The 12,535-nt window shown below is 28.4% G+C and overlaps 2 protein-coding genes across 4 annotated transcripts; both read left to right on the top strand.

The window, feature by feature from the left end:
- LOC114190503 (F-box protein At2g32560-like) lies at positions 1-1,904 on the top strand. The gene is made up of 5 exons (XM_028079418.1): positions 1-444; positions 531-592; positions 684-856; positions 1,195-1,269; positions 1,690-1,904. The coding sequence occupies exons 1-5, from the start codon at positions 1-3 to the stop codon at positions 1,902-1,904; spliced, it is 969 nt and encodes a 322-aa protein (XP_027935219.1).
- Positions 1,905-6,821: 4,917 nt separating this feature from the next.
- LOC114177736 (F-box protein At2g26850-like) lies at positions 6,822-8,683 on the top strand. Of its 3 annotated transcripts, none has more exons than XM_028063239.1 (5): positions 6,822-7,283; positions 7,389-7,462; positions 7,822-7,994; positions 8,305-8,379; positions 8,508-8,683. In XM_028063239.1, exons 1-5 carry the CDS (start codon positions 6,822-6,824, stop codon positions 8,681-8,683), a joined length of 960 nt encoding a protein of 319 aa, XP_027919040.1. The 3 variants fall into 3 exon arrangements, with proteins under 3 accessions (XP_027919040.1, XP_085527631.1, XP_085527636.1); XM_085671505.1 differs by having other exon boundaries at positions 6,822-7,288; positions 7,400-7,462; positions 8,305-8,406; positions 8,499-8,683; XM_085671510.1 differs by having other exon boundaries at positions 6,822-7,292; positions 7,404-7,462.
- Positions 8,684-12,535: the final 3,852 nt, after the last annotated feature.

Below are 12,535 nucleotides of genomic sequence, written 5' to 3'. Positions count from 1 at the left end.
ATGGATGTCGTTGGACGCAGAGGCAGTATTTCTCTCTTGCATTTTCCAGAACCCATTTTGGAATGCATTCTAAAGCTTCTTTCACCACAAGAACTGGTTGGAATGTCTGAAGTGTGTACTTGTTTAAGGGATAGATGTCGAAGTGATTCTTTGTGGGAAATCCACATAAAGCAGAAATGGGGTGGAGTCATCGGTGATGTTGCTTTCAAGGAGTGGCAATGGCATATGACAGCAGCTAAGGAGAAACAACTTAACCATTTGGATAAAGAAATGAATCAGAAGGGATCATTGGGATCTTTCAATGGAACTTGGCCTATGTTATACCTCAGATCATATCTAGAAGATTCTACCCATCTTAATACCTCATTGTCAAATAGCTTTATGATGGCCTTGTATTTCTCTCTAGAGAATGCCAAGTTCTGGTTCCCAGCTCAAGTCTTTAGGGTGAACCCTAAACCCTAATCTGGTTATACTTTTCATTAAGATTTTTCTACTAAGAGATCATCACTATGTTTCTTTTTTCTTTTCAGGGAGTCTTTGTTCGTGATGCCCTAGTTAGATATGATTCCAAAACTGATAACTTTCAAGCAAGGTAAAGTGAGATGATGATGAGTAGCTAAGAAATGAAAATTAGCAACATTAAATATCATAATTAATGAAAAGTAATGCATGATTAATTGCAGACTACAAAGTGGTGGTTGGCACATAATGGCCAACAACATCCAATGGGATAACCTGAGAGCTCCTCCAGTTGATACGCTTCCATGTGTTAGATACGTCTCTGATTGTTTGCCAGAGTTGAAACCAGGTGATCATATTGAGATCCAACGGAGATACAGAAGAGAAACTCCTTATGGTAGCTTTCTTGTCATTTTTCTTTCTTAGTTGTAACATAAATTTTTATGTAGGACATTTAGGTTAACATCAAGTTCATGTATTAATTTCGATTCATGTTTACTTTCTGCTCTATTAATTGAATTCCATATTGACTTTGACCTCATCTATGTCTGTACAATAGCTTAGGAATTTCAAAATAAAATGGACCAAACATTAAGCTATTTGATTCGATCCATTTACCCTCCTCTTTCATATATTCTTCAGCTCTTATTTATTTAATTTCTATTCTTTCCACCAAGTTTTCTTATACAAGCTTTGTGAATTACCCGAAAGTAATGCCTAATCAATGGATTGCAGATTGGTGCTATGCTGTTATTGGTCACTTGGAATCCTGTAATGGACATGAGAACTTCTGCAGCTGTCGCCACTCTGGTGCGAAATCTATTTGAAACATTATTGTTGGTTTTAGAAACAAACTTAAATAAATTAACCGTCGAAGTTTTATAGATACCTCGAGAATGAGTTCCTTTTTTTTGAATATTTTCCCTTATGTGTATGGTAACCTTTTTTATTATTAGGTCAGTCACTCCGAAACATATATATGGTATTAGTTTTATACATATAAAACATTTGACACCACTTTTAACCTCAAAACTTTAAAACAATGGTGTTATGATGTCTTTATTCTTATATGGTGTTTAACTTTGTCTATTTTATCCAATGTGGAACTTTTGACTCACACTTGAACTATTCCCAACAATATGAATGCTTAATTTGATCATAGTTATATATATATTTTGCATAGAAAGCTATCTGACTCGTTTGCGTGTATAAAATTTGGTTTACTGATAGATACATTGATGTTGGAGTTCAAGCAATACTCTGAGGGATCAAATATGAGACGAGTAAAGCTACAGAGAAATGGGGAAGAACCAAGTGGATGCTATGGAGGAATTAGAAAGCTTCACAGTGAGGAGGAGATCCAAAGATGGGAGAAACATTTTCCACTTCGTCAAACTCCTGTATCTATACCTTTGCACACTGCCTTTTATAACGTCTTAAATTAATATTTTCTTCCAAATCATTGTTTTCTTAAGAACTTTGTTTTCAATTTCTTCCTTTTCACACATTTTCTCTCCTGTTTTTCTTTGAATGCTATGGAATTTGACTCTTCTGTCACATCTATAATGTATTCACACTTTTGGATAGTTTTGAATTGTGAGTGATCAAAATAACATTTATCATCATATTATAAATTCAATATAGATAAATGTTTATTGATTTAAATTCTAATAATAATATAATTTATGCATATCAAACTAATATTGGTTATGAATTTTAGTTATATCAAAGTAAATACTCATTCATGTAGAGGCCAAAACTACCAGTTAAAAACATATAAAATATAAAAAGGTTTTAACATGAAGAGGAAATAACTAATAAAATTGAAATTTAGATAAAAAATAAATAAACCCCCTTTATACAGATACTTTGGAGAGACATGCGACGATCGCGAAGAGTGGTCCGATTGCGCTAACCCTGTTTCAAGTTTTGATTCAGGTGAATCTAAATTGTCCTTTTTTTTATTTTTCTAGTTTCTAAAACCTAGTTAATAAATCACACGACATCATTAATATGTTAGAAGTAAAATCCGATGGAGTTGCGTGGTTAGATCTGTCCAATATTAACCAAATTAGTTTCTAATAAATGATGTCTATGTCTACGCCAGTTTTTTTTTTTTTCTTCCATTTCATATATTATTGATTGTGTTTTGTATATTTCAGATGCTCCTTCAACAACAATCTGCACTGACTTTTGATTCACAAGAAGAAATCTTCATTACTCTCACTTAGAACTAGCCATGAAACGGTGTGTAATGTCATCATGGAGTTCTGTAATGAAGAGATAATGCATAAAGAGACTCGTGGAAGTAATTGAAGGGAGTATGGATTGAATTTTTAAAAGTTCAGTCTAAAACCACTTAATGGGATCGGTTAGAAATTAAATCTAAATCCATATTTTGTAAATCTAAATCTATATAATTAAATCAAATTTTACATTCAAATGCATATTTTTCATGATGAGAAAGATAGTTTGAGTGTTTATAAATTAGTATGATATCCATTTTCAAATTGATTTTTTCACGATCAAATTTAAATCCAAAATAATTTAAAATTATTATATATTTTGTACGAATAATCTTTAGATTGAAAATGTGTTCATCATAGAATTTATACGTAAATATCCCATTGATTAATGTTCTATCTTATAGAGAAAAACAAAAGACATATATACTAGGATGATGAAGGAATCATCCGTGCCTTTTTTTTTCTGAATAACATGTATAAGTTTAGATACCCTTATACCTATATTTTTTTTTTCAGCACCTATATTATTTATATATCTTACCACTTTACTAATAAAAACACCTGTGAATATTCACCTCTTTAGAAATTATTTTGGTGATCACTTATGTGAGGGATTGATATATAGATTTTCTTGATGCCTAGAAGTTGTTTTTAAAGTGTGGAGATGGCAGAAAAAATGTCATTATATATATTTACTTAGAAAACATTTTAAAAAAGCCATTATTATCATATCTTTTACACGCTGTGAACAAGTGAAAACATACTTCGAATATGGTTTGTTTATATAAAACAATCCTTTAGATAATATATACTAATCAATCTAGCCATCAATTGCTCTCCGTAAGATGGATGCAAGCAAACTCACAAGGAAAAGACGCTTTTTTATTTAATTATTTACGATCATCAAACTATTTCTACCCACCTCATAAAAAAAATAATTGATATAAGCGGTTTGAAAGTAATTGAAAGAGACTTAAGTCCACTTGTTAGATTTACATAGAAGATTTCAATGAAAAGATATAATATTAATAAGACTTCAACTTAACCACATAAATCATTTATATTACTCTCAACCTAAAATCTTAAGACAGTGAATTTATAGATCTTTATCATTATATAATGTTCTACTTTCTTATTTCTAATAAATGTAGACTTATACTCACACTTGGTAGATTTTATTATGTTTCATAAATATGGTTTTAGTTAATATGTCAATATTATATATGTTTTTAGATGTTACTTCTTATACAAACATAATATATATCACAAACACTCATGAAAATAAAATTAATCCTCTGTTAATACTTAATCAAACTCTAAGTTTACAAAATTCATTACTCTCTCAATACTTCATTAAACTCAAATCATCTAATATAAATCATTTGAATTAAAACAAAAACTAAAAGATAATATATCTCCTTGATGAAGCACATTAATAAAAACATTCTCCTCAACTAGAACTCGAATAGCAAAAACATCACCTTCTTCACCATCACCTTGGTTTGAGACGATTATTGATGTTTTAAAAGGAGTAAAAATTAATCCAACTTTAACCTTCAAAATTTAAATAATAAGGTATAGTGATACAAAGAGAATTGAAATGAAATTATAAAGACAAAATAAATGTTTTATGTGTATCCAAACTTTGTGGCAGAAAAATAAAAAGAAAATCTTAATTTATATTAATTTTTAATTAGATGGTGTTGCAGTGTTGCAATTTTGTATTAATTTTTAACTAGAAAATAATTTTAACAATAATTATATTAATTTTTCATAGAACGAAATGTCGTGACAATATAAATAAAAATAAAATTTTTTAATTACATTAACTTTTAGTGAGGTTTAGACTTAATTTAAGTTGAACATATATACTTAAAGAATGTGAAAAAGTTGTCAACATAACATTTTAAAAAACGTAAATGTATACGATTTTATGATTTTGTATGATAATTTGATTGATTCTACTGTCTACGATTATGCATAGAATTTAAGTCATAAATATTATATAAAATCATAAAATCTTATAATTTTACGATTTAAATCTCAATTTTTATTATACCTAAAGGTTATATAACCCTTTCTCAATATAAAGATCCTGAATAATGTAACATTAAGCTTAAACATTCATGTATCATGTATTTTTGAAATGAATAATAGATGATTTGATAAAAATTAGTTTGTAAATAAAATTTATATTCACTTATATAATATGTACATTCACCTTATCATTGGTCGAAGACTTCCAATATTAGCATTAAAATAAATATACTTTCACAAATAAATCGATATTTGATTAATGAAAAATATATGAAAAAAAAATCATGATAAACAAAGTAAACAATGAAAGCATTAAAGTTGGCAAGTAATGCACATCACACCCTATCTTATTAATTATTACGTTATATAATCTTGCTTACTCTAACAAAAAAGGTTAATTATTTAACTCTCCTTGTTGGTACGTAAACGTTCTTATGCTATAGATCAACATCAAGTGACAGTAACCGGAACGGTGATGAACAAAACAACGAAAAAAAGTCGAAATCATCGACAACGTGTAACGGTGCATTCGAGGTGTCTATATTGAAGACCAAGTCCCTTCAAAGTATAACTTTCTATTTCTTAAACTTAAATATAACCGATAACAAATTGAAAAAGGAGATGGTTTTAGTATAAATTATAAATTGGTTTCATAAACTATCTTAAAGATTTAGTGCCCGACCTATGTTATTTTAGATATCTTTCTCATCACGGGAGTGGCAACGAAGTTGCTGTGTTACCGGATAAAATGTATAATGTTGGGTAGTAGGTTTTTAATATCTGAATTTTGATATAAAATTGAAAATTTTCTCTATTTGATTGATTAAAAATGATTATATTTATTTATTTTTAAATTTTAAAGATCAAATATATTAAAGTTTCAGACGATAAAAACTTTTATTTTTGTACAAAAATTAAGGACTAAAAAGACACTTAACTCACTTAAATACATATTCTTTTCCACCAAGTAGCTTGCATAATTTTTCAAAACGTTGTTGTCTGTGATTATTTATTTCCAATGTAATTAAATATACTTATATATTATTTTATTAATATTATATTAATATAATTTTTACTGCTGAAAGTTGGTTGTACTTGTATACTTATTTTATAAGATTAAATTTTATTTTATTTATAATGAATTTTTTAGGAGAGGCTTGGGAATAAAAAGTTATCATCATATTGCCGCGTAATTAAAATATGCATAGGTGAAGAATGATGTGATATATTAGAAGTGAATTTTAAGTCTAATTTAATCCCACAAAACCAACTTGTTTGTAAGGTGAGAATTGCACCCACTTATATATTGTGAATTGGCCTTATCTTTAGTCGATTTAGGACATCCAACACACCCCATCACGCTGAGGTATATTCATCTCGTCCGTAGGACAAGAAATTAATTGATGATCCGTTAGCGGCCCGATATCGGGTGGAACAAAATGTCCATGAAAGTTCGCTAAGATAGACATCAATTTGCTTCTGATACTATGTTAGAAGTGAGTTTTAAGCCTAACTAAACCGATTTTGTGGGATTGAGTTAGACTTAAAAAATCCACTTCTAACATGATCTAAATGATAAATAACTTTGTTTACTCAGAAATTAATTCTCATATATGAATCTAACTTCTTAAATGGATATCATAAATCAAGAAATTAATCCTTGACTCTTTGCTAAAGGATATCTACCTAGGATTTTGTTAAAAAAGATTAATTATATGCATATACTATTTTATAATTTCTTTTAATTTTAGAAATTTTCTTCGTCATCATTTTACAATGTTTTAAAATATTTTGAATTGATTTATATAGTAATTTCATCTACACAAAACTGTCTTAATGTTTTTTTTTTAATAAAGCTTCCTTATAAACAGGGAAAAAAACATGTAATAATCTGACTTTCCCATTCAACAAACTTTGCAGTTTCATATATACCTATGCATCTATGCCAAGAAAATTCTTCCATAATCAGCCAACTTTTAATTATTTCCTTTCTCCCACCTCTGTGTATGTATTAATATTGTTGAAAGCTGCAAAATCACTTCAATTCTTCTTGGTATCTCTAGGTTTGAACAAGTCAAAATGTCATCTGAGAAGAACTGTGTATCAAAGAAACAAAAAGATTGCAAAGTTTATTCGCTCTTAGATTTGCCTGAGTGGATCTTGGATTGCATTCTGGAGTGCCTTTCACCATTGGATTTGTTTAGAGTGGCAGAAGTGTGCAGCAGTTTGAGGGACAAAACCAGAAGTGATGCTTTGTGGGAGAAGCTTATCAAACAGAAATGGGGTAGGCTTGTTGGTGATGTAGCTCACCAAGAGTGGCTGTGGCACACAACAAAAATAAACACACAAAGCCTCTTGTTGTTACAGCAGAATCAGGGTGGATTATGTGGCTCTTCCACTGGTGTTTGGCCTTCTCTAAGCTTCAATTCTTACTTGGAAAATTTCATTGACTTCATTACTTTGATTAAAAGTTGTTCCAAAATGGCTTTCTATATCTGTCTTGAGAGTGGCCGCTTCTGGTTTCCTGTTCAACTTTACAAGGTTACACTAATTCATCATCAATTGCTTCTATCTATCTTCATTTCTAATTTGTATACATATCTGTTGCTTTAACTTTCATTATATCATGTATGTATATCTTTGTAGAGTGGAAATCAAAACCTATCTGTCTGTGATGCCATTGTCAGCTATGACTCTAGAACCAACACCTTCCAAGCACGGTATAGTTCGACTCAATCCTTCACATGAAAAATAAACTACCTCGATTGAGGTAGGCTGTTACGAGACATAAATCAGAGTTTATTTTAGTAAAATTTGTTATTTGTTGAATATATTTTTCTATTCATTATCAAATCGTTATCGAATCAATTATTAATGTCTAGTTTGATGTTTGATATGTATGATGTATGTTAAGATAAAAGTCAATTAACAATATGTAAATATGTGTAAATCTCATCTTACAAACTGATTTTTAAAACATATGATTTAAAGTTCACTTTTTAAACACGATTATAAATCAAAATTTTCATATTTTGGTGTATCTGTGGACTATGTATGTATTATGGTTTATATTTGATAGGTCTCGAAGAGGTGGGTGGCACATGATTGAAGGAAATGTTCCATGGGATAAGTTGAGAATGTCACCGGTTGAAACTTCTCCGATGACTTTTTATGTGTCTAACTCTATGAACGATTTGAAACCAGGAGATCAAATTGAGATTCAAATTAGAAGACGCACAGATTCCCATTATAGTAAGTAATTAATTAATTGACTCCTTATATTTTCATTTAAATTTAAGACTATAGGTTCCTTTTTAATTGACTCGTAGATAGAAGTTTTTATAAAGAATTGTCATGAGTAAATTTGTATAATTTTTTTCCAACGATTATTTTTTTTAATTTTTATGTATACTAATTTTAACTTATGAAAAATTGAATTTATTTATTCTTATATTTTTTCTATTTTAAAAATCTTCATAGAAATTTCTTTCACAAGAAGCGCTTCTTATATATAATTAATTATTTTTGTAATCCATTTCCTTCTATTTGAAATGAGTTGTAGCTTGGTCGTATGCTGTAATTGGTCATCCGGAAACATGTGAAGAAGATGTGAATCATTGTCACTGTAAATATAATGGTAAGATTTGTCCAAAATGTTTTCTGTAGAAAAAAAAAACATTATGGTAAAAGTATGTGTTGTTGTATAAGTTATTTTTGTCATAGTATATTTTCTTTAAATTTTTTGATAGATGTTGGGTGTTGCAGACATGTTAGTAGTAGAGTTCAAGCAATATAAAGGGCAGAGCAGATGGAGAAGATCAGTGTTGAACAGAAAGCTGCATGAGGAACAAGGTTCAAGGCCTCGCTGGTTCGGTGGAATCAGAAAACTTGTTAACGAGGATGAGATTAAAAGGTGGAACAACTTTCTTACATCTAAATAATTATTAATTGGATTAAATATGTTTATGGTCCTTTAAGTTTTAGTGAATTTTGGAATTAGTTCTTCTTCGAAACTTTATACCAATTTAGTTATTCATTTTTAGAAATACATGGATTTAGTTATTCTTATCAAATTTTGTTAAGTTTATTTGACTTTTGAAACGCATTTTATGATCATATTTGAGTTAACATTGAAGCAAAAATGTGTCAAACGATGTAAACAATTCAAATAAATTTAGTTAAAAAGACTAAATTCACGCATTTTTAAAGACGAATGACTAAATTGGTCAAAAGTTTTGAAGAGAGACTAATTCCAAACTTTACTGAAACTTGAGGGACCAAAAATACATTTAACCCTATTAATTTGAAAGGAGGAGGGGGAAAGAACCAATTTGAAGGAAATTTGCATGTGATATACCTATGACAATAGTAGCTTCTAAATTCTTGCAATTTGCTTTGATGCTTGTAAATATCAAAGTTGGTTTTGAGAATAAGAATTTATATATGTATACAAAGAGAGAAATTGATCAATGCTTTTAATCATCTCTATTTCCTTTTTCAAAATATTGAAGAGAATCAATAAAAATTATATAGTATTTAATTTTATATGAGCGTTAAAGTAAAAAAAAAAAAAAATCATAATTATTTTAATTCAATATGCATAACGAAGAAAGTATATATAATTTTCAAAAACTAATTAAGTGGACTGAAGTTGTTTTCTTGGTATGGTTTCACATTGGTCTCTATGTTTCACATTACTCATATTTAGTTTTTATGCAACTTGTATATTCGACCCAACAACTCATAATACCTTACTCGAGAGATAGAACATTAACAGTTAAATGGATACTCATTGTATTAGATCAATTGAAGTAATTTGATTAGTATAATTTATAAGGTTAAGTATGGACATATTTTATTTTTAAAAAAAGTATGATTTTAGTATTATAACTTTAATCACGTTAGTTTTGTTTTGATTTTTCTAATAATTATAATAATTGACATAAATTTGATCTATATGTATTTATTAAAGGAAGAGAAAATTAACGTTAATATATAATTATTATAGATGGAATATTTTTTACCTTTCAGTTTTTATTTGTAATTGAAATTCTTAGTTGTTCTTTCAAAATTAATGGATATTAACATTATTAAAGATTAAAGATTAAACACGTATTCAATGATATTTATTATTAATGAAGTTTAAATAAACTAATAATTCTTTTGTATAATTTAAATAAATAAAAAATACATCAACATTTATTGTAATGAAATAATTGTTTATTCTAATTTGTATATTTGACTTAATTTATTCCTACAGGAGATCTTACATTCATAAATTTATCAATAATTCTGATAAACATAGGAAACAGTGAGATGATAAAAGGTAATCAATTTCATGAATTAAATTGTATATACAATAATAAAAATAGTTAAAGTTTTGTATTGAATATAATATTGAAGAAAGATGTGTGTATACAAGGTATTAAACATAAAATCGGCTTATTTGTTAAACATATTTTGGCCCATCCTACAGTAGATCTACAAAATGTAGAGTGTGCTGGTCCGTCACGCATTTTTCCGCATAAATTTGGGTTTTGAATTACTCCTATTCCTATAGCAGGAGTTTTCTTCCTGCACTCCAATATTTTTTCTGCACTTTCAAAGATTCATGTTTTTTCATTTATGTTATTAAAAAATTAAAAAATAAAAAAATTTAATTAGATAAATATAATAATTAAATAATTATGAAGTGGCAAAAATAGTTGGCTGCATGAATTAACTGATAGGGTTTGTACATGTACCGCTACACCCCAATAATTAAAATAAATTTATTTAAAATTATAATTATTTAAAATTATAATTAATTAAAATTATATTTACTCAACAATATAATTAACTAAAATTAAAATTATTTAAAATCGTAAATAATTAAAATTATAATTATTCTAAATTATAATTAATTTAAATTATAATTAATTAATATTAAAACTTATTTACATTAAAATTAACTACAAAAAAAATACAACTTAACCTAAAAAAATTATATAACAACAATGATAAAATAATAAATATTAAAAATTTAAATTAAATTGAAAAAAAAGCAATTGGAAGTCGACATCCGGAATCGAATATTTTCGGAAGTCGACATTCAGTGAGTTAAGCCAACATTGTCCAATTCTGTTTATCGAAAATCGACTTTCGGTAATATTTTTCACACACCTACGGAAGTCCACTTCCGAGCACAACACTTACGGAAGTCACCCCTCTTTTACGGAAGTCACTGTTCTCTTACGGAAATCATTCAACTTGTATGGAAGTCCCTTTTAACTACGAAAGTCACCTTCAACTACGGAAGTCAATTTAAATTATGGAAGTCGAATTCCAGTATTGATGGCTTACGGAAGTCGACTTCTGGTGGTGCCATTTTCGTGTTGTTCATAGTGGTTTACGGAAGTCCACTTCCAAAATTTATCTTGGTCTACGGAAGTCCACTTCTGTCATCTTGTGGCTTACGGAAATTGATTTCCGAAATTAAATCACTTGCGAAAGTCGACTTCTGGTTTGTGATTTTCGTTTCAGACATGGATACCCACAGATCTATATAGATGGATGACAAACATAGCAACAACAACACAAAAAATGAAAAACTACAAAGGGGTATCAGTACATGTGTTAATATAGAGGAATGGCAGAGGGGAAGAGGAGAGACCAGAGAACAAAACCAGTGAAGACTGGCTTGAGAGGCAAGCTTAGAGAGTAAGGAGAGTGAGGCAGAGGGTTTGGGGGTGAGGACGACTGTTAAGTTAAAAGAAAGTGAGGGAGTAGTTTTCATTAAATAAGAGAGAGAAGTGATTGATTTAAAATTTCAAACTGGTCAAAGGACAATTTTGAATTTTAAGAAAAACTTTGACGTGTAGAAAAAATATTGGGGGTGCTAGAAGAAAACCCCTCCTATAGTTGATTCATGCATGTTCTCTATAAGGGGGTTTATCCTTGTATTCAAAATATTTTCTCCTGTAGTCTTAAAATGTTTTTTAATTCTTACTTTGTCCTTCACAGTAAAAATAAATAGTAAACTTTCTCTCTCATCTATTTAATACATCAATCATTCCTGTATTTTATCTTTTATCCACATGAGAGGTTGGGGAATACATAGTTTGAGATTGAAGTATACATTCTCGGATTATCTCTCACATATGATCTTTCACATATCAAGGTTAGTATCTTATTATAATTTATATATGTTAAATTTATTATTCTTTTTAGGATGTTTCTTCCAAATTAAGTTTATCCCAAATTAATATAAACCCTAATTATGATTTTAGGATTTTTTTTATGAAATTTGTATGAACCTTAATTATAATTTTTCCCAAAATTATTATAACCCTTAATTATGAAATTTAGGAATTTTATGTTTTCTGCTGCCTATGGTAAATTTTTTAAAAATTTTGAATTTATACAGTGTTGCTTATTTAATTAAATTTGTATGAGTTTTGTTATGTTTTGCATTGTGATAATTGTGATTTGTGAATATAATTTTTCTTTTTCTCTAAATAGGTGGGAAGTGATAAATTTATATTAGAAAGATTATGATAAAGAGTAAAAGAATTGATTCTTTTTTTGAGAGAGAAAAGTTTGTGATAAAGATGAAAAAAAAATTGCATCGACATTAACTAAACTCATGATTTGGTATGATATAATAACCAAGGATAGTGATATTTTTTTGAATTCTACTATAATGTGTGCTTGTTTTAAGCAGAGAAAATGAAAAGAAAAAATAAAAGTTTTTTTTCTAATTAAAAAAAAATAGATCTAACAAATTTAATTTGGCGCCCCTAAAATTTTTGTCC

Source organism: Vigna unguiculata, chromosome 1, assembly GCF_037176805.1.
Source record: "Vigna unguiculata cultivar grain cowpea cultivar isolate G323 ecotype 2 chromosome 1, ASM3717680v1, whole genome shotgun sequence".
NCBI lineage: Eukaryota > Viridiplantae > Streptophyta > Magnoliopsida > Fabales > Fabaceae > Vigna > Vigna unguiculata.
The sequence above is the reverse complement of the archived record's forward strand: the minus strand, read 5'-3'. Positions and strand labels throughout refer to the sequence as shown.